General features: G+C 41.8%; 1 protein-coding gene across 1 annotated transcript in view; it reads right to left on the reverse strand.

Annotated features, from left to right (window-relative positions):
- Positions 1 to 9,431: 9,431 nt before the first annotated feature.
- Positions 9,432 to 27,153, reverse strand: part of CHRM2 (cholinergic receptor muscarinic 2) — a 128,543-nt gene continuing 110,821 nt past the window's right edge. Inside the window, exon 2 of the mRNA XM_075210403.1 lies at positions 9,432 to 13,306. Within this exon, the coding sequence (XP_075066504.1) occupies positions 11,835 to 13,253 (1,419 nt within the window). The 5' untranslated portion in view covers positions 13,254 to 13,306 and the 3' untranslated portion in view covers positions 9,432 to 11,834. The remainder of the gene's footprint in view (positions 13,307 to 27,153) is intronic.

Genomic DNA, 27,153 nt, shown 5'->3' on the forward strand with positions numbered 1-27,153 from the left:
AAAATGAGATTTTGCTAAGCTGACGCCATCTTGTTGCCTTATAGCCATTTTGTTACTGTTATAGCTTAAAGACAGATTAGATGCACCTGTTTTGTAGGAGTTATTCATTATTTGCAAGGCTATGATTATAACCTTGGACATAGCAGACAGGAGATAAGCCCATCCCCCCTAGGGAGTTTTCCTGTGTGATAATGAGAGAATGTACTAACTTCTGTGTAAAGGGAGCATGAGTGATTAAAACCTTTTGGGGCATAGTTTTCTGATATACGTGATTTTTGCTATATAGATATGGACTTGAAACTAATAAAGCAGAGTTTACTGTGCACTCAAACCATGCAGTGTATTTAATTCTTTCCAGCTGATGAGCTCCTAACTGATAAACTGACAGTTACAGGTGAACAATCTGATTTAGATTCGGCATATCCAATTGGTCATTTTCCAAACACAGGTTTACTATATACACAGGAAGTGATTATATTGTGAGCCAAGAATCCATTGCAAGTTTTATCATTGCTAATTGGTGAACTCCACCTGCGCATTATCTGGTGAGGAATTCTGCCTTGGTTACAATATCCCTGGAGGGAATGATTACACCCGTATCTTTATTTCCAGCTACAACACCGTCACAGCGTACTAATATTCATTTCTCAGTAAGGCCACATTAAATATTCAGGTAACAATTAGAAAAAGATTGTATTGACTGGTTCCATGTTATATGCATATTGAGCTCATATTAGGCTTTATAGTTCATTATTTTATGTATGTTTATATTTATTAGTGATTGACAATTTTTAAATAAATATGATTACAGATTGTACCCACAGACTTAGTTTTTTAAACGACTGTCAAACACTTTTCAGCCTTATTAGTTTTAGTGTTTTATTGTTTGGGAGTACCAGGGGTACTGGGGTGGTGCTGGTACAGGCCTGGGGGGCCCTGGTCTCTACTGTGCCCACACCCTTCTTTAGCTGTATCGGGGCCTGAAGTTCATCTTGGCGGCCCTGCCGGCAACAGCCGCTAATTATTCAGCACCAGCCAAAGGGATATATTTTTTTCGGATGGGGGCAGGTCTGTATTTTGGCTGGTAAATTTTGGAAGTGTATTGCCTCTCCAGGATGCCCCCTCTATTTTTGAGGCTGGAGCAACAATCTCTGTAGGCTGTACGCTACTATACAATACAACCCATTGTGTGGCGGTGTCGTTACACACAGCTAAGGCCTTTTATTCTGTTGAATGATGTGACCTCTGAGCCGCGATATACAGGTTTGACCCCAAGTTCCGTCAGCGATAGAGAATCAATTATTGGTGCAATTTACTAATAAAATTTCACTGGGGCAGCTAAGTGATGCTCAGCTGGCCAGCGATACTGGACGGGAGCAGTACGGCTAGTCGGGTCACATTAACTGAGCTTCATAAATGACCTTCATAAGGTGGACAACTTGCAAAGCGGACCTGCCTTGCGGCACAGTATAGATACCCCGCCAAACATCTTCTAAAGACGACCGAGTTCATTTTATTAAAAAGGTAGAATAGAAGTGAAATTGTTCTTTATGTTTTGTATAAAGATATTTGATGGTTTAGTAAAGCTTAATAAATAAATCATAAATATACTTGCCAGAAAATTGGCAAATATCTTTAAAAACCTTATATTGTGAGAGATGTGACACTGGGATGACAAGGGAAGAACGAAGCCCTGACGTGGGGAGATGTTACATCTAAACAGAGATTGATTGGTATGTGGATAGGACACTACAGGAAGGAGATTCGATATCAGCTTTTTGGCTGTCTATTTGGGAGAAACCTGAGATAATCTGCCTGATGAAAGATTGCAAGTGATTTATTACTGTCTCGTAAAGGCTGATGAAACACTGTGGCAGCAGGAGGAGAACAGGGACGACGCTGAATATAGATGCAGGAGATTCAGAGATTTTGCAGACAGGGTTTAAAATGAGATTAAGGTGCAATTTAAAGGGGTGGCATTGCAATTAAAGCTGATGGCACCTGTGGCTCACGCTGCTACCAAGTATTAGACCCTTTGGCTGTCGTTGATTGTTAAAACCCTTTAAAGATTGTACACAAGGCTGCAGGAATATGGCCCCACAGTATATATGTAATTATGTAACGTCATGCTAATGTTTTCGTACTCTTCTGCTCATTCGTATGTAAAAGTAAATGTATTTAGTGTATTAAGATGGTGCTAGCTCCATGGATGCAAAGATGACAGATTGGCACCGCTTGGAGAAATCAGGGGTACTTGCTTATTGCAGGCCAGGTGCACTCTGCGCCTCCATGCAAACATTGTTGCAGGACGAGATCTTTAAACGAGATTGAAGATTGCCCATCTAGGGAGACATTACTGTTTTTTATCTTTTTTTAGAGATGTTCACTGACCCCTGTGTTTTGGTTTTGGTTTTGGCAAAACCACACCCTCACTGGGTTTTGGATCTCCATTTTTTTCTAAAATCCCTTTTTTTTTTTTCTTTTCTAAGATCACAATTAAATTTTCTTTTTTGTTCCTACAATATTATTGACCTCAATAACATTAATTTCCAGTTATTTCCAGTCAATTTTTGTCAAGTGACAAGAACACTGCTACCCCTCCTGTTTCTGTATGAGCAATGGTACTGAGCAATGGCACGGGAGAGTGACAAGAACACTGCTACCCCTCCTGTTTCTGTATGAGCAATGGTACTGAGCAATGGCACGGGAGAGTGACAAGAACACTGCTACCCTTTCTGTTTCTGTATGAGCAAGGGTACTGAGCAATGGCACGGGAGAGTGACAAGAACACTGCTACCCCTTCTGTTTCTGTATGAGCAATGGTACTGAGCAATGTCACTGGAGACTGGAATGTGACAAGAACACTGCTATACCTGTTTCTGTGTGAGCAATGACGCTGGATCTCAAGGGGAGGGAGGTACTTATGGAATCCAAAACCTGCATGATCCAACAACGCAATGATGATGTTTTGCCTCGAATCAGATCAGATCCGAGGATGCGCAAAACTACCGAGCCGGCTTGCGATCCTACTCGGATTCCCTAAGTTCAGGTGGGCTCCGTTTTTGGGGGCAGAATGGTGACTAAGTGGTTAGCACTTCTACCTCACAGCACTGGGATCATGAGTTCAATTCCCAACCATGGCCTTATCTGTGTAGAGTTTGTATGTTCTCCCCGTGTTTGTGTGGGTTTCCTCCGGGTGCTCCGGTTTCCTCCCACACTCCAAAAACATACTGGTAGGTTAATTGGCTGCTATAAAAAAAGAAATTGACCTTAGTCTCTCTCTCTCTCTCTCTCTGTCTGTGTGTATGTTAGGGAATTTAGGCTGTAAGCTCCAACGGGGCAGGGACTGATGTGAATAAGTTCTCTGTACAGCAATGCGGAATCAGTGGCGCTATATAAATAAATGGTGATGATGATGATGATGATGCTTACCCCATACAGAGGCATATGTCATGCTTGCCTTCCCTCCCAGATGCCCCGACGAGCAGGCACTCTCCTGGATCCTGGGTGGAGATGGGGCTTAATGAGTTGATTTGCATCTTTAAACCCAGCGCCTCCTGTGCAATGCCCGGAGTGGAGAAAGCAAAAGTTGGCAAGTATGGGATATGTCTGGCATATACATTCCACTGTGCTGGTGTATTTAAATACAGCACATTTTGAGGCTACTGTCCCTTTAAGACTTTAGGCAGAGGTAGTGGAACAGACTGCTGAATCCACTTAGAATTGTTCTTCTTTATGAACACATCAGGTTCTGTAAGTCCAACTACAACTAATCCTTTCATCTCTTTCCTCCAGTTTCTTTGCACTGAATCTCGGCCACAAGTCAAGTGGTACACATCTTTATTTCAAACGCTTCTCTACATGAACAAACGCCTCTCACTGGAGAAGTGCTGTTTGAATCCCAGCCAGAAACTCTGAGCATCGACCTTCAAAAAAGCCGTATTCTGTGTTTAACATCTCCAGACATTTTAACTTGAATTCCTACGTTCAAAAAGTCGTACAGACCGTCCTCCATCTTACTGGAAATCAGAGAGGTCATGAGTTATTGCTGAAAGTGGGTGACGGATATTAATCCTTAAGAATAGTTACTTTGCACAGTTCCTCTGTCTCACCAGTACCTGGCAGTGAGCATAGATCAGTATCCTTATCTGTGTGGAGTTTGTATGTTCTCCCTGTGTTTGCGTGGGTTACCTCCGGGTGCTCCAGTTTCCTCCCACACTCCAAAAACATACTGGTAGGTTAATTGGCTGCTATTAAATTGCCCTTAGTCTGTGTATGTATGTATGTTAGGGGATTTAGAGTGTAAACTCCAGTGGGGCTGTGACTGATGCGAGTTCTCTGTACAGCGCTTGCGGAATTAGTGGCGCTATATAAATAATATGATGATTCAGCCCAACTTTCAAGCCGATTTGGGATACTATTTTATACACTTACACATTGCAATAAGAGTTGTAATTGTAGTTTGTTCTATTTATCTAAAGCTTTGCAGTTGGTGTTTCTCTTTTTAAAACTTAACATAAATTATTTTGCACCTTGTAAAAAATGTTGCAGTCAATTGGGGTACACCATCGAACTCGGCTCAAGACCAACCGTGTGTAAAACAAGAGTGACATTATAGAGCTTGCATGTTATACATAGTTCTTAACTTAACGAGGTTGCCTGTGGCACACCGCTGATCATGTGGCGCATTTTCCACTGCCAAACAAGGATTTGCCTTTCTCTTGGCCTCAGACTAATTTGCAGATTTCAATCTTTGCATTGTATCCCAGAAATTGGCTATGTGCCATAAACCCTTTTAACGATAGCGCCACTATTAGATGAATGATGGGGGCCCGCATGCATAGGCTGGCAAGCTGGTTGTTCATGGCATCTAATAAGAAGAAGCCAGTAGCCAAGTACAGGTACAGGTAGTTAGGAGGGCTGCTTTGAGAATCTGCTGTTCTGTGCAACCCTGCAACTCTAACAAGGCCAGTTTCTACATTATCATCTCCAGATCTCTCAAGAAGCTTGTGTCAAGTAAACTACAATACTATGGCTGCCTTGTAGTTTTATTGTCCAATAAGGCACATAAGTAAGTTTATTTTGAAAAGGAAGCCCCTCACCAAGTAGCAGTCATATGTTTGGGGCTCAGGGGCAAAAGCAGGATTTGTAGAGGGGGGTTTCCACACCACGCAGTCAGTGGGCGTGACAAGCATGCATGGAGGCGTGGCTATAATTTTAGACAGTGCTTGGCTGCTCTCCAACTCTTCCTATCCCCATAATATACATGGACAATGCTGCATGCACTACTGTTAGGTGCACGCCCTTTTCAAGCAGAGCCGTGTGAAGCCGGGGCATGGTCCAGCCACCTCAATTATACAGTGTCCCGGGCTTGAAGGGGGGGTTCCAAACACTAGAAAACTCCCCTCGGTTTGCCTATGGGGCTCACCCTATTTTTCAGATCTAGAACTTATCTATGTAGATGGTTCGCACTTAAAAGGGAAATATACTCAAATTGTAAACACAATTATTATTACTTTATTTTTCTTTAGTTTTTTTTTAAGTAAAACACATTGACATATGATATTCCGGAGAGAAAATGTAATTTCTGTTCCTATATACATCTATTAATTCTAATGCACTTTGCCTTTAATATTGTCTGGATAATATCACACAAACTCAGTGATAGACTACAAGGCAACGGTGCTCCAAGTGTTACGAGAGTGGAATAACACTTGCTTGGTTTCGTCATTCTATAACTGTTGCCTCAGACCCAGCATTTGGGGAGCCATTATTTTGTGCTGGAAAATGTGCATTTTTGTAAAATGGATAAAGCAGGAGTAGAGTGACAAGACACAAATAAGATAGGCAGTAAACCTATCTCCTTCTGTGACATATGCAATTTAAAAGACTGATTAAAATCAGAAAGTTCTCAATGCCAATTTTAGATAGGACTTATCAGAATAGCAATAAGCGTTGTCCTATCGCTTACGTTTGGAAGAAAGATGCTTATTTTTCTTACATTTAAACCCTTGCATGGAGTGCTTAGTAAGATACTGCTGGAAAGACTTGCTGTAACGATTTATATAAACTGGATTAGTGATTATTAAACGCAAATTTCCGGTTACATAAGGGGGATAGAGTTATGAAAACTGGTGCGCAGGTAATTACAAAAAAAAAAGTTGTAATCGAAAAAAAAGAGGTTTGCTAAATAGGACTATAGGAACTATGGAATCTGTATATTTACTATAGGTTACAAAAGTGCGTTCTATAAATGTCCCCAAATATATAATACAGTAACATGTATTATAAAATCTATAGTTGCCAACATTTGAATGTAATGGGACACTCCCCTAATAAGCAGATATATCTAAGCTCGGTTCAGTAGAGGCGGTCTTAGTGTCCTAAAATCATGTCCAATTTACTGACTGTAATTATACCTTTTTCTGCTTTGTAAATAGTCCTCTGTAATAAATAGACATATAAAGCCTTGAGGATTGGTAGTGATAACTTTTAAATGCGATTCCCAGTCAGGAGGAGATCGCACTGCAGGCTGGGGAGGGGGGGGGGGGGACATCTACCGGGCCCACAGTGGGCTACCGTGGGCTGGGTCATTGGGCTACCTGCATTTTTTTTTTTCATTTAAAATATTCCCAATAGCCTGCTGCACCGAGTTTCATGCCCCCCAAAGCTAAAGTTTGAGATCTGATGTGATGTTGGATGGCTGATGGGCACGTGGAGGGGTCTGATGGCATGTGGAGAGGTGCGATGGCATGTGGAGAGGTCTGATGGCATGTGGAGGGGTCTGATGGCATGTGGGGTGGCTGGTAGGCATGCTGGGAGCATGTGAAGAAATCTGATGGCATGTGGAGGGGTCTGAAGGCATGTGTGGTGGCTGGTAGGCATGCTGGGGGCATGTGGAGGGGTCTGATGACATGTGGAGGGGTCTGACGGCATGTAGAGAGGTCTGATGGCATGTGGAGGGGTCTGATAGCATGTGAACGGGACTGATAGCATGTGGGGTGGCTGGTATGCATGCTGGGAGCATGTGAAGAAATCTGGTGGCATGTGGAGGGGTCTGAAGGCATGTGGGGTGGCTGGTAGGCATGCTGGGGGCATGTGGAGGGGTCTGATGACATGTGGGTGGCTGGTAGGCATGCTGGGAGCATGTGAAGAAAACTGGTGACATGTGGAGGGGTCTGAAGGCATGTGGGGTGGCTGGTAGGCATGCTGGGGGCATGTGGAGGGGTCTGATGACATGTGGAGGGGTCTGACGGCATGTAGAGAGGTCTGATGGCATGTGGAGGGGTCTGATAGCATGTGGGGTGGCTGGTAGGCATGCTGGGGGCATGTGGAGGGGTCTGATGACATGTGGGTGGCTGGTAGGCATGCTGGGAGCATGTGAAGAAAACTGGTGACATGTGGAGGGGTCTGAAGGCATGTGTGGTGGCTGGTAGGCATGCTGGGGGCATGTGGAGGGGTCTGATGACATGTGGAGGGGTCTGACGGCATGTAGAGAGGTCTGATGGCATGTGGAGGGGTCTGATAGCATGTGAACGGGACTGATAGCATGTGGGGTGGCTGGTATGCATGCTGGGAGCATGTGAAGAAATCTGGTGGCATGTGGAGGGGTCTGAAGGCATGTGGGGTGGCTGGTAGGCATGCTGGGGGCATGTGGAGGGGTCTGATGACATGTGGGTGGCTGGTAGGCATGCTGGGAGCATGTGAAGAAAACTGGTGGCATGTGGAGGGGTCTGAAGGCATGTGGGGTGGCTGGTAGGCATGCTGGGGGCATGTGGAGGGGTCTGATGACATGTGGAGGGGTCTGACGGCATGTGGAGAGGTCTGATGGCATGTGGAGGGGTCTGACAGCATGTGGACTGGACTGATAGCATGTGGGGTGGCTGGAATGCATGCTGGGAGCATGTGGAGAAATCTGGTGGCATGTGGAGGGGTCTGATGGCATGTGGGGTGGTTGGTAGGCATGTTGGGGACATCTGGAGAGGTCTGAAGGCATGCAAGGACATCTGAGGAGCATAATGGCTTTGTATGACCTTTTTATCCCCTCTTGCTCACACATATAAAAGATAAAGTTGGCTCTTTGCAGAATCTACACATATATTTTGACTTTTACTCTTGGACTGGTTGGCCACCCCTGAAGTAAATAATTACTGATTGTGTGTGCACTAATGTGATTACAGCTTTGCATACTCTACAAATGATACCATGAGAAAATATCAAGAATTATGGGTTACATGATCGTTGGACGGCCTGTATAGACCAGAAGCATATCTCAAACTATTGTTCTCATCTCATAAAAAATTCTACTAAATGGTGCCTACTTCACAAATAGCACTTTATTCGATGGTCATAACCCAATCCCAGCACTGTGTTGTTGTCCACTGTCTATGTCATTACTTTAGCACTGACAAATGGGAGGCGGCATTCGTTAGTGTAATTATTATGGTGGTTCTGGTGTGGAAGACTTGTAACCATAGTAAGGATAGGTCACCCTTGGCAGACACAGCTTGCATTGTGTGAATAGCATCCAAAATGGCCTTGTGGTGAAGTGTGAGAGGATGTACCTCAGTCATGTGACTGGTTTGTAGTAATGAGCAGGCTGAGTTAACATTTGCGCCAACCACAAAATGGCCACCTCGGCTCCATGTAGATGACAGTTCCACATAAATAATCTTGGTCATTTTCGGTATGGAATATTATCAATGGCTGTGAATTCAGGGGAGGGGGGCTTTATGAAAACAGGTGGGAAACTTGCAAAAAGGTGGTCTAACATATAGCAATCAGACAAATGTTGTCACTTTGCAAGTATTAGTAGTTAAAAGCATTGTTACACCACCTTTCTAAAAAGCAATCTGTGCACCAGATGTCATAAACATCTCCCAAGGAGTTCAGTCCCAAGGAGCTTGACTGTCGTCTGGGTCAAATCGAATAACAGCAAATCTATTAATGTAAATTATTACATCTGAGCTTGAGAAGGATGTGCTTTCAATTTGCAGTACATTAGCAATAGTAGCCTAATAAAAGTATTTTTGCCAATTGAGCAAAAAGGACAGGGATTTTGGAAAATTAAAATTTTGAATAAATCGTCTTTGGTGTCATCGGTTAAACTCATTCTTACCAACTCTCCTGTAATATCTGTGAGACTCCCAAAATAGTGGATGATCTGCCAGGCTCCCTGATACGCAGCCGGTTATATATGGTGGGCGTCACACATTCTCACAACGCGTTTCGCATCGTCATGTATCTGCCAGAGGAGAGCTTAGAAAAATAGGCAAGTTTGGTTAAACTGTTAGATAACGAATTTGTCTGGCAGTGTAGGAGAGATAAAACTATATTATTCTGAAATAAACCCAAATAAATAACACATTTTGTCAAATATTTGCTCTGCGAACCTCATTGTCGTTGTGTAGTTATGAGATTTACAGCACATGTTGAGTTGTCCATTATATTTATCATCTTATCAAGTGCAAGCTTGAAACACATTTCAACATTTCGTAATAATTGTCATCAGTACATACATGAAAAAATAATTCAAAAGGACAAATAGTCATATTGCTTAGAGATTTTACATTACTTATACCTGTAGAATATTACAAGGAATTTTCCATCCGTTTGATAACACTTGTTACAATTATACAATAAAATGTTTTATTTTGCTGATAACAGGTTAACTTGGCATCTTAACATTCTTGGTTTTAACCAAGGAACTTGCAGATTACTATCCTTTTTTTGGATTCTGAGCTGTTGCTTAGCAACCACAGAACCTAATGGGGAATATTTATGAAACTTGTTCCCCAAGTAACGGTTTTATGCCTTTAGTGACCAATAAGATGTAAATTTTCAAATTTAATTTAAAAAAATGAAAGCAACTGTCTGATTGGTTGCAATAGTCAATACCACTTTCTCTACACCCTTACCTGTAGAGTGGTTTTCATAAATGTCCCCCAGTGTGTTGTAAGCATAAACCATATAGGGTCTTACTGAATAACGTGTTGCAAGGTGCTTATATTTGCTGTAACCCACAGCAGCCAATCAGATCATAGGCTTCATTTTTTGTAGCACAGGTCAAAAAATGAAAGCTCACATCTGATTGGTTGCCATCAGTTACAGCACAGTTGCAAGAAGTGTTGACTTCAATCCTCACCCATGACCACAAGGTCATGTGACAGTGCACTTAATGGTGACTCTTGTTAGCCCATTACTCGTGGTCCCAATGGGACAAATAGTTGGGCTGTATAATTGGATGAGGGCATTGGCACAGTTCAAGACAATAAAAATAACACCCCACTCAATGTCTAACTACAAGGGGTTGGTTGATTGTGAATATGTTGCAGACCATTGGTTAAAGTAAATATATTTTCATAAACTGATATAACACTTGCTTTTTACTAATTAATGTGGACCTGTGGCTAGTGGAGGCAGCCATTTTATATGTTGAACCAACATTGAAGAGAAGGCAGCCTATTAATTTACTATATCACTGTCTGACACACGATCATGTCACCAAGTCCTAGTAAATTGAGAGGGTGGACCTTGGTTCAGCTCACAAAATGGCTTCCTCCGCTGCATGTATGTGGCGTGTCCACTTCTCATTCCCTTAAAATGGATAATGCACTTAATTATGGAGATTATTAGGCATTGATACTTCCACTACAGGTGTTATCAGAAAATAAATGGCAATTAACACTTGGTTTTACTATTCATGAGATACAGTAGCTCAGATAATACAGACATATTCCACATAGCTGATCTGATTCCTCCGCTGTACGTTACAATATACGCTTTGTCTGTCTATAATTGATATTCCCATGCTTGAATGAATAGCAGTTATACAACGGTCTCCATCGATTCTTCCATATGAACCATTGTTTGCAGCCTCAGGGCCCTGTAGAAAGACCTTGAAACATCTCTTTCACTAACCTACAAGTTGGATGTGACCGACCACATAACAATCGCAACCAGTAAATATTGATGGGGGTGAGTCATTTCACATTGGAAAGTATCAAGAATCAATCTTTTATGGTTATTGGATAATGTACCTTTAGTGCACTAGCTGTTGCTAAACTTCATATCTCCTGATACTTGGGCAACCACGCTGAACATCATTAGAGATGAGGTTTAGCAGTAACTGGAGAACCTAAGGTCACTTATCAATACCATGAACACAAAAACGACTTATATATATTATTTGTTTGGCTAGTTATTTCTCAGGAAGCTCTAACATAAACCCTTTTAACACAAGGGCTAAAACTTGAGTTATATTTCGATATAGTCATTACAAACACAGAGGCACGGAAGAGCCAGTTTTAACGCTAGGTTAAAGGTGAAAACTGCGTAAAACTTGAGGTTAATCACCATTTCCAATGTCTCAGATGGACGCGCTGCAAAAAACATAAGTCAACTGGTGAGTTTTTTTTCCCGTCACAGAAAAGAAAAGCCTTATAAAGTGATTTTTTTTTTATTTTTCATTTGTTCCGTCTGATAAGTTGATGTTTCAAAATTTTGGACTATAGGATTTGTCTCCTACGGACATCGAAACACATAAAAATATGTATGTTAATAATACAGATATGGAAAGTAAGTGAACCTCATAAAGCCCTTTGAAGTTTTTCTGTTTAGATCAAAGAGCAATAGACTGGTCCACCTAGATCACCATACTCTATCCAAGGGAGTTTGCAACTCCTCGTTCATAGTTATAAGTGCAGTGGGTGGAAATGATCCACGAGTCTGTGCCAGAGTACGTCTGAAGATTGCACATTCCATAATCTTGTGTAAAGTGCTATGGCATAATATATAAACGGCAGCTCCACCTCTTGTTTTTTCCTCTTTTTTTTTTACCTTGCCGAGCCTATGTTTTTGTACTGACACATAAGGAGATGTTTGAAAGTTTTCTTAAAAGTGGTATTGCAAAGGGCGTAGCAAGCAGGGTTGATGGTACTGTTAATATAGCAAAGCCAATAGCCAATTGTCCATACTGTGTTGGGCACACATACATCACAAAAAGTGTTGATTAAAACCATTACATTGTAAGGTGTCCAGGTTATAATGAAAGCTAGGAGTATAGCCAAGATAGTCCTTGTCACTTTCTTTTCTCTGGAAGGAGGAACTTTCTTTTTGGCCGGCTGTTTGGTCATCTTTACAATTTTTCGAGCTACGTTTTTCTGCTTGTCTTCTCCATTACGGCCGTTGGTTCCCGGGACAATCTCTACCGTGGTGCCACTAGTAGATCCGCAATCGCCCTTTTGTGATTTTGTAACGATTCGTATACAGGTCATCTTGGAGTTCTCCACTTTTGGAAGGGCTTGAGATCCTGAAGCTTGAGGAGCATATTTGGCAGGTCCATCTTCCTTTGCATTTGAACCTACAACACTTACGGATGTAGAGTCATTGGAGATTTCTTTCTCCTCTCCTTCCGTTTGAACACAATTTTCGTTTACGGAATTTCTAGATGCTTTTCCATTCTGGATTTTGCTGTGATCCAAACTATCTTCAATGGCTGAAAGATTATTATTATTTGGTTTCACTATTTTTCCTTGGACGTTGCTTGGCGATATTGGATCTTGATTGGGGGTGGGCTCCTTTTTGTCTTTCTTTATCCTACTTTTACTGGCTCGAGATATCTGCCAGTACAAAACCATCATAATAATGACCGGCAAGTAGAACGCTGCGATAGCTGTGCCGAACGTGACAGCTGCATTTGAGAAGAACTGAATATAGCACTCACCCTCTGGAACAGTTCGTCCACCGACAATGAATTGCCAGAAGAGTATAGCGGGTGCCCACAGGATGAAGGACAGCACCCAAGCTGCAGCTATCATCATGCCAGCCATTTTGGTGGTTCGTCTCACTGGATACGTCAGCGGTTTCGTGACGCAAAAGTAACGGTCAAAGCTGATGATGAGGAGGTTCATGACCGAAGCATTGCTGACAACATAGTCCAAGGCCAACCAAAGATCACACACCACAGGACCTACTGGCCAGTAACCAATCACAGTGTACAAGGTATAGAGGTTCATGGAAAAGACCCCGATAATTAAGTCAGCGCAAGCTAAGCTGAACAGAAAATAATTGTTGACTGTCTGTAGATGCCGGTTGACCTTTATGGAGACCATGACCAGGATATTTCCAATGACGGTGACCAGGCTCAGGGATCCGGCCACAATGACAATAAACACCACTTCCACTGTTTTGTACGGGCTACCCATCATGGTTCTGTCGGACGCGGACACGTTGGCGTAGCTGGTGTTATTCATGATGGCGTCTCGAGTCAACTCTCAGTTGACTGCTTTCTGCTTATCATTTACACCTGTGGAAAAGAAGAAAAGACATTACACGTGAGTTACAAGCCAAGATATATCACATAAACATATATAAGAAGAGGAATTGCTACAATCTACCACATTAGGTGTTGTCAATAACCAAACAAGTACACATTGTGCCACCTGCTTATTACAGGTGTGTTACTGTTGTCATTAGTAATGGGAGCTTTGTTCCAGTAATTTTTACTCATTGACGTTTATCTACTTTACTTTTGGTCCCCCTCCTAATGCATTTTCTGAAAACGAGAACAGACATTCAACATTCAATCTAGTAATTTAAATTAAATTTGTCTCCTGCCACTGTAAGCATGGAAGGGGGTGGAAAGTTAACACTAAAAAATTATTTCTATGCTTTTTAATTTGTTTAAAAATCTCTTTTATTTGAGCCTTGTAGTAGCACAGGTTACAGCATGATTTATACATTTATTTAAAAAATTTTGACACATGCCCAGAAGGAGGGGGCACACATATGTGCCGATGCAGATGTGCGTGATTCTGGCGTATCTTTTGCACCTGCTATAGAGCAGCTGCAAACAATTGCTGTTGTTGTTGTAAACCAGGCGCACACGCTGCTGCTGCAGAAGTGGACGCATCTCAAGATACATACAGCTCTACATGTGGGTGGACATACTCTTTTTGTAGGAGTAATTTACTCCTATCTTGCACCCAATTCTGCATCAGCCCCACAGTGTACAGTAATGTAAGTTGTAATATTCAAAGCATGGTCATAGAACCGTCATCTAGACAAATCCCTATGTTTTCAAAAAAGGTTTCCTGCGAGAATGTTAGCTGTGTCTGACAGAAAGATTCCTGGGGGTTAATGTATTAAAATGCGGATTTTGCAAGTCGCCAATATTCGGCTACTTTGCACGGGAAACTTCAAATGGCAATGGCTATAAAGGCAAGTTTTGCCTTTGCCATTTGAAATTTCCCCTGCATAGTCGCCGAATATTGTCGACTTGCAAAATCCGTACTTTAATGCACTTATCCCCTGGAATACTGTTATGTAAAAAAATATCATCCCAAAATTCTAAGGAAACAGAATTTAAAACAATAAATGGATAACAAAATAATAAAAAGCTGCTGTAACCTTCATGATGCAAGGTCCTCCCCTTGTATCGTTCTGTATAGTTTAGTTTGAAAACTATTCTAGGGCAGGATTCACATATACTCTACGGGCCTGAGTCATGGTGTCTCCAGTATGCTTCACTCTTGAAACATATATTAGTGCTGACGCATTTTGTGATCCTTTTGATTTGCATGTGTATTTTTTTTATGTCACGCATTTTACGCCTGCCCTTTTGAAGTAAACTTGCGCAACTCTAACTGATCCCCTAGGTGTAAAAACGTAGCCGCAAAATGTAACTCCCCTGTGAACTCATAATGGATAAAAAATCAAATCCAAACAGGAACTATATTTTAAAATTAAGTATAAGATTAACTTTCGCAAATACCACATATTATGTCCGGGCCCAGATCAGGGGTGTCCTATGTAAGTCATAAGGGCCTCATGATTTGTCTTTGGCAATAACCGCAGCCTTCCAAGTAACGTGGGTTTGGTTTGGGGAAGGAGCATTGAGTTGGAGCTCACCAGAAGCAGCTGTTTGGGTCTAGTGCAGCCACAGAACTGATGTTAGTGGTGTTGGGTAATACGTCTGGCACTATGGTGGTGAGGGAAACACATGTTTTGTGATCTATCTTGTGTAATGTTATGTTCACAATTTAATTATTTATCTTACAGAAGCTGCCCCATCTGCCGTCTCCCTTTCACAAAGGAGGTGGTAGGCGATCGATAGATGTATGAAAGATTACGAAGGTAGAGAAATGCTTTTTAAGAATCTCTAAGGTAAGCGGGTGTTATGGTTTTCGGACTTCTCCAAAGGGCCGAGATCCACGATAAATGTCTTATCTATGAATATTTACAGGCAGGACGCCCATGAAAGCTACTGAATCACCAATGTATGTTAGTATGTAAGATTCTGTAAAAAAAAAAGATTTGATAATAAAAGAATCATCCCAAGAGAATGTTGTGGTGGCAGCTAATTGATTTATAATTGTATTTTAAATATACAAGAGGTGAGTGTTGTATCTCTCTGGGTCTCTATCATTACTCTACACAATTCATCCCCTCCTCAGTTATCAGAGGTGCTTGTAATAGGGAAATATGACATAACTAGAATTACAAATCATAATTACTACTAATAACCTTGCACAATATGATGATCTATATACTATCGTCATCATCGTGGTCCTCATCAACATCATCATCATCATTTATTTGTAAGGTGTCACTGGACATAACAAAATACAAATGCACATAAAGGCAGAACAGCCAAGGTTGACAAAAGAGGAGAGGACGCAAAACAGAGAGGGCCCTGTTCTTAAGAGCTAACAGTCTAGAGGAAGAGGGCAGAGCTGAGACAATAGGAGATAGTGGGACTTGGAGTAAACATGGGACTGGAGCTGGTAGTACATGCTGGGAAGGAGTAGTATCAGGTGAGAGGCTGAAGGTTGGGGAGAGACTGGTCAGGCAAGGTAGGGAGTAAGTTCCATTAGTGGGAAGCAGCACAGGAGAAGTCTTGGAGGGCGTGAGAAGTGGTTATCAGAGAAGAGGAGAGGCGCAGATCAGAGGCAGAACACATCCCACAATAGGAGTGTAATAAAGATGTTATTATATACCTGCTACTTTGATACTATTCCTAAGATACGTCATTGTTTACTCGCACTCTTTCCACACTTTCCTTTGCACTATTTCCACCATGCTCACTCCAGTCCTATACCATTATTATCAACCATTTCATAATATACACAATAAGGTCACTGTAACAAGACGACATATGTTATATAAAACCCAGAATCATATCATTATATATATATATATATATATATAAATATATATATATATATATATATATACGTAAAAAAAACATACTGTATATATAATACTGTTTACTCGCACAATAATGTTACAATATATATCCTCAATAACATATAACCTTACACACGGTATACATAATATAAAGGAGTTCAACATAGATGATATAATAAAATAGCAATGAGTCGCTGGCAGGATCTAAGTTCACCAATGCCCTGACCAGTGTGTCTGTTTTACATGTGTGCACTGATCTGTGTGTCTGTTTTACATGTGTGCACTGTTCTGTGTGTAGATACTTTTAGCTCAATGTGACAGCCTGGGCCGAGGGAGCTGCAACAAATAGCTACTCCAGATCCCCCCTACCTGTCAGCTCTGAAAGATTTAGTGTATTCTGCATCTAACAGGGGCTGACATGCTAGTTGCAGTGATAACCATCTGCTCACTGAATTTATCAATGTTCAGGGGAGACCAAGACAAAAAAACATGTGTATTTGATTTCCCTATATTCAGAAGAACTTTAATTCATTTTAAAGTAAATTTCTAGGGTTGCACCAATTATGTAAACGAAATTTTAATTTGAGAAGAATCACATGATTTTTGGCAAATCTTTTCATGCTTTTCCTGTCCTATGTACTTCAAGTAAAAAAAAAGTTATTTGTTTCAGTGTACTACCAAATGAAAGCCCTATCCGTCACAGACGAGAGTACACAAAACTGTTTAAGAAATCATCCTTGGTTTAACCAAAACGTAAGAAACCGTCAAATGCCATCTGCTTACGAAGGTATGAAATCCCTCTGATCACGTGAGTTAAACAACGATCACATTCACATATTATACACTTGATTCTATTACATCATCGCTTTCTCTCAGCTGACATCAATATGGGGCACTTACATATTGATATATTTTCAGGGACAGTACGGAACATTCTGCTCCCATTTCAACTAAGATCCTTGCTTATGCCAACAATCTTAAATACCACCAGGTATATTCTTGCTATTAGAGTGTATTAAAGATATCAATTCAGTTATCTGTCACTCTTATTTTTACCACACATATCTATTTTGCCCAGTGTTACCAGCCGATGTTATAACAACCGTGCATAAGATATAAAATATTTTTCTCACTATCGTCATAATCATGAAGATATAGTTAGTAGATAACACAGCTTTTGAACCTAAACCTTAAACTTAAACCTTATAAAAAGGGAAAGTGGAGGTGTTGCCCATAGCAACCAATCAGATTTGACTTATCATTTATCCAGTACATTCTAGAACATGACAACTAGAATCTGATTGGTTGCTAAGGGCAACACCTCCACTATTCCTTTATAAAAGGTTTGGTACACCTACCCCTAAATGGATTTCCCACCGCCAGATGATTTTAATATAATGGCTTTTAAACACTTTCCTGCCACGTTTACGTAATATCTAGTTTCAGCCACGAATTTATATAACAAGGTCAACATTTTCTGCAATATGAAAATTATTTTGAAAGCTTGCTTGTGAAAATAAACAACTTGTATAAAATATCACAAAAATAAAAAAGTATCAGAAAATACACAAAATAAGTGAGTGAAGATAATATTTCTAATTGTTATTTGTCATCTAAAGTTAAAATATCAAAGCTTTTATTAAACAGGTCAATGTCTATATCATGGATTATCATGATTACTTTTTTAAAAAAACAAATATGAATTAGAAATTTTATTTTTTTGCAGGTTAATATATAAAAACATTCTGCAACACTGTAGTTGCAACATTTCCATATATATATATATATATATATATATATATATATATAAAATGTGCAGTATCGCACCTTCTTCGATGGCAGTTTAGTAACAGTTTCATCCCACTAGGAATTCAACCAATTCATTTGGTTTCCCATAAATTTATATGTATAGTGTGATAAAACGGGAGGCAATGGGGATGTCTTTCTTAGTAACACATGCCACCCCCCATATATTAATTAAGGGAAAGGAGGGGGGTCTCCTCCCTCCCTGTTACCTGAAGCTTAGCGCTGGCTTGTGGTATTAAGGAGGACATGTCCAGGAGGGGACCTTTAGGGGCATATTCAATTGTCGGCGGAAACGCCGACAATCTCACGGTCCGCGCATAATTACCGTTACTACAGTAATAATGCACGGAAAAACTGTTATTACGGTAGTTTTCTCGCTGGATTTCAGCTCGCGGCTCAGGGAGCTGTGAGCTGAAATCCAGATAACTACTACCGTAATAACGGTAGTTGTTTTAACGCGCTGCGGAAACGGCACTATTGAATATGCCCCTTAAAGTTAACATTTATTTGTAAAGAATAAAATTGACAGAAAAGCAATTTTTGGAACATAGATTTGCGCTCAGTGCGAGTTACTCTTCCCTCAACTCGCCCTATTCATCTCTACGGGAATGATCCTTCCCAATGACAGTGGAAAGCCCGGTGCGTGATTTGCCACGGACAAACATGAGAGTAAAAGCAGAAAATGATAACAAAGCAAAATAAAACAAAAGATCAGGACTGTAGGAAGCGATATGACACCAGATTCCTGAACGTAAGACGAGCCTGAGAGTATTCACATGTCCCCAAGTGTCAAAGCGGAGCAGGATCTGAAGACCCAGGCGCTGTGCTTCTGGCAGGAGGCTCTGCTGATTGCTCACAAGACAGACACAAAACACTACACAGCAGACACTTCCACAATATGATCCATGCTAATGAGGTTCTATGGACTATGTGCTGTGTTCCCAAAGCCCTCCGGCGCCCTTCATATCACCTTTACAGGAGCTCAACTCCACTCAGAATAATTACATGTGCAGAGAGGCCCCTGTAATAACCAAACTGTCTCTATTGCCCACAAACTGCGGGGGTCTGTTAGCAGATTTCATTCTACTGAATGGGCGATTAGCACCTCATGGGGCGTTAAAGGGACAGCTAACAGCTGGTCATGTCATCTTCGTACATCCCCCCAATTCATTTCTTTCTGATGAGTTTAAAAGGAAACAATATGTTCTTTGCAAAAGAATATTAAATTCATTGCAGAAATTGTACTTCCAGCATTAGTGGGTACAGTTCTGACAACATCGTTCTCTTCCACCACTTAGTCCCCAAATTTATTCGCTGCTGTGAGACAGGGGAGGAGTGGGTCCCCGTGTTATTGGGGTTAATATTCTAGAGAGGTATCTGGAAATGTAATTTATATTGTTTGGCCTCGGTTTTTAAACAACTTTGGCTGGAGTTGAGTTGTCACCATGGCTTTGTACCTCCATCCTCGCCAATCTCTAAGTGGTGACAGCTTCCTGCTGTCCAATGCTCACAAACATATTATTGGTTTTGTGCATTTGCATTGTACCTAATGCACAAAGATAGTAATGACTACTGACCTCCTTCAACTGCACACTCTACGGTCAAGCTCTTTGTCCATCCTGATTACTATAATTATCACTGGTCCCTAACCCATTGCCCATTGTCCCATTGACACCGGAGTCAGTTCATTCAGAAGTCAAATAAACTACCAGTAGCTATGGAGGGGTGGAAGCAAGAGGTCCTGGATTAAACCCAGGAGAACACTAAAGACTGTGTAAACTCTACATCGATAGCACCCAGATGGCAATTAAACATATATATATATATATATATCCTAGCTCGGGGAGACAGCAATCCCATCCACTCTACCACCACGCCTCTGCAATAATTGATATAAAATATAGCACATAACAATATATGATGGCACAATGCGTAAGAGAACTACGTACATAAACCTCCCCCACTCACATTGATCCCTGAGTCACCACTGAAGGTTTTCCGCACTGCGAGGGAGAATCGCAAGCCAGCCAAGGCCTTTCATAAACGATTTGCACTATTATAAATAGAGAATTGGGAAGAATACACTGCAGTCATTAAGGATTAAGATACCAGTAACATCCTGCGATGGCTAGGGACCTTGCTCCCTTCAACTCCTTGACATCTATTTTCCAAAGGAACTGAGAATTGCAATCTTTTCTAGAGAGTTAATGGAAACTAAATAAATAGCAGTCTAATTTAACAGTGCAGAGATATGGGTGAAAAGTATTGATGTGAGAAAAGGCCTTTTTGGGACCTGCGTGACTCATCAGAGTTTGTGATAGCAGGATGCGGTGTACAGAGGTAATATAAGTTGGTGAGACAGCGGAGAGCTCAGCGTTTCAATAAAGATAAATTATGTTGTAAAAAGTAAATCTGCTCTCGCAGCAGAAACCACAGTGTGCGGGCAGGAGCTGTGTATATATATGCATCGTTTGCTGAGGTTGTTACTGGTGTAAATACTTGCTTGCTATCTTATGAGGTGCACTTGGGGCTGCTGGAAGCCTCAAAATCATTACATCTAATAGAGGATACATATACAGTGTGATTAAGATGTCTGGGGGAACTGCAGATCTGTATGTGGAGATACACTTTGCAGGGGCAAACGCAGGATTTGCAGAGAGGGGTTTCCACACCACACCGCCTATGGGCGTGACCAGCATGCATGGGGGTGTGGCTATAACTTTAGAGAGTACTTGGCTGCTCTCCAAATCTCCCTATCCCTGTAATATACATGGGCAATGCTGCGTGCACTACTGTTAGGTGCACGCAGCTCTCCCTTTTAAAGCAGAGCTGGGTAAAGCGGGGGCAGGGTCCAGCCACCTCAATTATACAGTAAAACAGGCTTGAAGGGGGGTTTCCAGGCACTAGGAACCCCCCTCCCCCTTGGTTTGCCTATGCAGCCATGTTGTGGGCTGAACCAACATTTCTAAAAGTGCAGCCAATCATTTCGCTAGGAATAGAAACATTACTGAAGCATGAGGCACTGTTTGGTTGGGTAAATTATTACTGTGAAAATATCCATTTCGTGACAGGATTTAAAATCTTTTGAAATTTCCTAAACTCCTTTTAAATTAGCCAGAGCAAAGTGATTATTTTGCTCTGCAATCGCTTGAATCTCGGAACAACTTCCTCATGTCTCCAGAACGGGAACTAATTAGTGCATAAGAAAAGTACTAGCTCCTAATTTTCGGTGTGAGCACCGAGTGGGTGTAGGCAGCACCCAATTTGATTGGCAATAGGTTCCTGATAACTCTGTTTGCTTTAAACAATCAGGTATAACTGTAGATTTAATTTAGACATCAATATTGTGCTGTCAAAACAAAACTTTTCTTATTTCTGGGAGTAGAAGCAATTCTTTTTTTTTTCTCTATCTATTACGGGTGTAGCGTTACTGTAGAAAGCTGGAATGGAGAACAACATGAGGAGGTAGCACGGTGGCTCAGTGGTTAGCACAGTGGCTCAGTGGTTAGCACTTCTACCTCACAGCACTGGGGTCATGAGTTCAATTCCCGACCATGGCCTTATCTGTGTAGAGTTTGTATGTTCTCCCTGTGTTTGCGTGGGTTTCCTCCGGGGGCTCCGGTTTCCTCCCACACTCCATAAGCATACTAGTAGGTTAATTGGCTGCTATCAAAATTGACACAAGTCTGTCTCTGTCTGTGTGTGTGTATATTAGGGAATTTAGACTGTAAGCTCCAATGGGGCAGGGACTGATGTGAATGAGTTCTCTGTACAGCGCTGCGGAATCAGTGGCGCTATATAAATAAATGGTGATGATGATGATATAGATGTAGATAGCAGCGGGACTGACAGGAAAACAAATAGAGAACTCTGGGCCCCTAGGTAGCCGAAGTTATAGATGACATGTATGGTTCTATCTATGATTGGGCAGAGTTAAGGATGAAATGTGTGAAGCACCAATCGAATTGTGCTCAATTCTAACAGGTAGATTTATCTAACCTCCTAAAAAGGAAATGTGGAGGTGTTGCCCATAGCAACCAATCAGATTCAATCTATCGTGTTATAGAATGCACGAAATAAATGATCGCTAAAATCTGATTGGTTGCTTTGGGCAACACCTCCATTTTTCCTTTTTAGAAGGCTGGATAAATCTCCCCCCAGAGGAACGAGTAGGGATAGACTCTAATGGTAGCAGACCTGGGTGAATGTGTATGAACTAATATACGAAAGGTGAATTTTTGAAAACAAATTTGCAATGGTGACTCTGCGGATCTTTTACACAGATTGCAGGACAGGTAGGAGCCGAGGTACGGTTGTGGCATCCGAACGTCTGAGCCTCCTGGGCGTTCCATTCTGCAGTGCAGAGAGAAGTTGGTTAATGCACAGCTAACAATATATTAACTTCTCTTTACAAGAGAATAGAAGTAAATACATTGCTAACTGCGTGTTACCTCGTTGTTCTTCATCGTCCCCCGTGGCGAGAATCCCATTCTTCTGATCCGCCTATCGCAGCTAGGAGCTGGCATTTGGAAGTTCTGCGTTTTTGGATTTTGAATGGACAAGAACGCATGGAGGGTGGGGGGGATATGTGGATGCAGATGGGCTGATATAATGAGTAAGTGGGTTTTAAACGGTAAAGCAAATTATTTTATTCATTCATCAATGGTTCATGAATGAATTTATAAGTAGATGGTCTGCCCAGCACACAGCGAGGTGAGAAGCCTCTGTAAATTATATGTGCACTAAGGTGTACAGAGAATGGGAAAAATCTGGAAAGGTGCACTATGCAACAGTGTATACATAATATCAAAGCCCAACGTACTATCACGTTACAACCAGACGCTTTATTAAATTAGACTTTTCCTTCTTCCTCCTTGCACACTAGCCTCTTATATGGTAAGAATTAATCGTGAGAGATGGGGGTGTGGACAGAGATCTGAGCTGTGTTTTAAAGCGTGCCTCACATTTTGTGTTGTTGCATATGTTTATTACATAGCTCGGTTTTGACCTAGAAATGTCCTTCTCCACTGAAGTACAAAAAAAGAAGTTGCAAATTGCATCCGATTAAACGTTTTGGACAAGACTGGAAGAAAGCCAGCCTAGGGCAGCTGCAAAGTAACAAATCTTTTGCTGAGCGGCCCTCCATGTAGCAAGGAATGGACCTAAAAATTGTCCCTCTCCACCAAGAGCCAGAGTAAGGTCTATGGGCACGCTGGGCGTCCACTGGTGTCCCTGGGGGCAGCACAGGATCAGACATGGGTGGCATCCTCTGCTCCTGTGGCATTTGGTTGTGACATTAAACCCCAACGACACCCCCCCCATATATAGAGGAGCAGCAGATGACAGCATCGCAGGCAAGAAGCTGACGGCTGCTTCTCCTTCAATGGCTCCCTAAGTGTGGGCAACGTAAGGACAGCACAGAGTGAGTGACATTACGTAGCTCATTCAGTGTTTTATGCACCCCCTAAACCATGGCGCCCCCAGGCGACTACGTAGTTCTGCACCCCTTTACCACAGGTTATACCTTCCCACTGTCCTGATTTTGGCAACATGCTCCGATTTGCTGCCCACAAAAGGGTGGAGCTTAACAGTAAATTTGGTGGAGTTTTGCCAAAATTGGCCCATTTGTGGATGGCGTTTGGGAGAAACGGGGACGTGGTTTATTTTGTTCCCGCTTTTGGGATAGTTAATGTTTGGAGGTATGCCTCATGTCAATGATCTCACTGTGCTAAATGAAATATTGTTTGTGCATTGTTCTTGGAAAGGAGTCGCAGAGCTGTAGTTACTCTGTACTCATACTCCTCCCAACGTGATCACTGCAAAACCCATGCGGAAATATATTTGCACTTTTTTTTTTTTTTTACTCCGCGGGGACATGGTGGGAGGGCAGAAGGGGGCAGGTTGCGGGCAATCGCAGCATTTTGGCCCTGCCCCCCGCAATGAAAGCAACATTTTGTTGTGGTGGATGGAGCCAAAATGATGCGGTTCCCCGCAGGTCGCGTCATTGAGGCTCACAGGATGCGGGAGAATTGTCTGCTCAAGTACGATGTAAATCAAGGAGCTGATTTTTCATTTTGACCTTTCTAAATGACCTTCACTGGTGGGAGCAACGTGTGGACTGAACCAAAATGCAGCTTATTCATTTATTAAGAGCTGCCTCCACTATGTAATAAACCATTGCCAAAGTCCTGGACCTAAGAACCTAAGAATCTTCAATTATTTACAAATGTAGTAAATTCCTGAATAATATGGGTATTATCTTAATCCTATCTGTATTCTTAACATAACCATATAAACTGCATACAGATACCACACTTCTGATTGTATACACAGGTCATTTAGTCTCAATTGTATTCAACGCAAAGGTCAATGTATGCAAATATCTATTTCAGTTTTTAATTTTTTAATGTGATATATACATATATGAAACGGGGCTCTTAGATATACAATAACACGCACATTTAAAAACCAAAATAATATATTGCAAATAAAAGACCTGAGGACAGATGCGGTGGAATGGTCACAGCAGGAATCCCAGTGCTTATGAAATGAGTGAATACTATCTAGATTACAGGAGAAAACTATGTTCTGTAGAACATTCAATTGTAAATAATGGACATCAGCGCTCTTAAGGGGACCCGGCAGATTAAGTTAAACGTCAGACCCAGGTAAGTAATATTTTGAAGTGCTTCCACCCATTATTGAATAATTTGTCCCTTTCTGAGGACGGCAAATCGAGGCAGTCCCACCAACGTCGGGACTGTTGAGAGTGTTGGTTAAAAACTAGTTTAGCCATATGGTGCTGCCTCACTGTCCTGCGCGGTCCGAGTCCCAAACCCCCAAACGTCCCGTTTTCAGCAGCACAGTCCCGATTTTAGAACTCTTTTTACTGTTAATTTTGGGGGGAAGGGAGATTTCTAATGGTTAGTCCAGTAGATCCCAAACTTTTTCAGTCTCCATCATTTTTTCAAGGCACCCCCATGCCAAAATTATTACAAAGTAGTCCCCCGCCTTGCTTACCACTGGTCCTGGCCGAGGCACCCCTGTGAGATCGCCGAGGCACCCCAGGGAGCCTAGGCACACATATTGGAAGCCACTGGGTTAGGTTAACACTTTACAGCGCTAGGCAACTCTCTGGGTGTGTGGCCCTGCCCCCATCGGGATGTGGCCATGCCCCCATCAGGACATGGCCACCCCCCTTCTTCCACTGCCGGGAACTTTCATGTTGGGAGAATTGTAGTCCTACACCCCCCCCCCCCTCCCAATTCATGGCTTTGTCTGGATATTGGACAACTGTCAGACACCAAATAACAAACATAAAACACACACAAGTAAATAAACCTGATATAATACATTTTAGCCGCCTAAGCCCCAGCCTATATAGAGAATATTGCGTCACGTCCAGAAATGTCGGGACTGTGAGAGATCGGAGGGGCGTATGAGGGCAATTGATGTTTCTGTTGCCATGAAACCTGTGTGTACAGCAGGATAAAGGAAATCTCTCCTCTTCGGGGAGCATCTGGTCTCCTGCTTTCTTCAAGAGCGACTCCATTTTTAGCAGCTCTCCTCTGGCATGAATGATTTATAAGCCCTGCTTCTGCGGGGGTTTCGCAGGGATTCTGAATTTTTAGTCGTAGTTCTGGGGAGGATAAAAAAACCCAGAAGGACAATTCCTGTCTTATTTCTCTTCAGCTGCATAAATGCGACGTTGGATGGCGGCGGCTGGGACTTATCGGCAGGATAAGTGGGGAGGGTCCTGGTTGCAAATATAGAACAGAGATTTAACCACCCCACTGCCAGAGGAGGGGGAATACAACGACCTGAGACCAGTCATAGCCACAGATGTGTTTTACTCAAGTTCTTTTCTATTCAAAAAGTGGGACATTCCGTGCAATGTTTCTGGAAACGTGAAGAATTAATTTGGCAGTATAACAATGTATTGCCCCTAATACAGGACATGAGACGACCTCTAATATTATTAGATTTCATGGTAGCTAACTTTTTATTCCTTGTAATAAATGAATAGTAATTTTGGACAAAGACATTCGAACTTTTAACATCTTTGCAGCTATTTTGTTAAGTTATGTTTTGGTATGTACAGTTTTTTTTCTGTTTTATTAAGTATTTTCTTTTTTTAAGGAGAAAAATTATATTTTTCACAGTTGCATTCACACCAATCATGTGTAATATCTGAAAGCTAAGTTTAGGTTGATTTTATTAGTTTGTTTTCTTTTTTTCATACGCGGTGAAGGGTCATTTTTCACAGGAAAACCTAAATTCTCTTCACAATAAGCATTTGTAAGTAATATTGAGCTGCGTATAGAAATTGGAGTCTATACAATCCAATGGAACAGCGCCACCAAGTGGTCAATTATCAAGAAAAAGTTAGACGTCCTTCTTGGCTCTGGGTTTGGGGATAACTGTGATCTATATATATTGTAAACTATTGTTACCCGACACCATACAATTCTCAGTCCCGATTTGAGACAGCTTTATCCCCAGATTGGGGGGAAAGTCGGTAGAGCTGTGCGCACGACAATGATGGTGTTTGGAGGGGAAGGGTGCAGAGAACGGGGCAGCCTAGCGCTTCAAAAACACTAGACACGCCCCTATCCAATGTGACCACGCCCCAGCATGACATGACCACGCCCTTATGTGCACTTGCTCCTTAGCCTACATGTTTCTTTCACACTAGCGCTGCTAATGTCAGGGGCAGGGGGACAAGTGCCCCCCGGGCTAATCTCCCAGTGAACCACCTTGGGCTGGATCACTGGGCCACCTACATTTTTTTCCATTAAAATTGGCTGCCGAGTCGAGTCTTGCCCACCAGGCTAAAATTTGCCAGCCCTCCCCTGGCTGCCATGTTGGTGAACGCTGCATGTATGATATATTGATGATATACACTGGTGCAGGAAGTGCAGCTACGTCAATAAGTAATGATAGGAAGATGACTTCTGAACTCGCCCGTTGCAAACAATGACAACAAAACTGTTTATACCGGGATCATGGCTAAGCATTAATACATATATTAACATGACTTGTGCATTAGAAATGAATATAAATAAATAACAGTTAATATTATAAGTATATTTCAGATCACCGAAGAGTCCTATGACCATGTAAAGGCATTAGGATGAAGGACAATTGCTTTTATGTCAT

This window comes from Mixophyes fleayi, chromosome 4, assembly GCF_038048845.1.
Source record: "Mixophyes fleayi isolate aMixFle1 chromosome 4, aMixFle1.hap1, whole genome shotgun sequence".
In the NCBI taxonomy this organism is placed as follows: Eukaryota; Metazoa; Chordata; class Amphibia; order Anura; family Limnodynastidae; genus Mixophyes; species Mixophyes fleayi.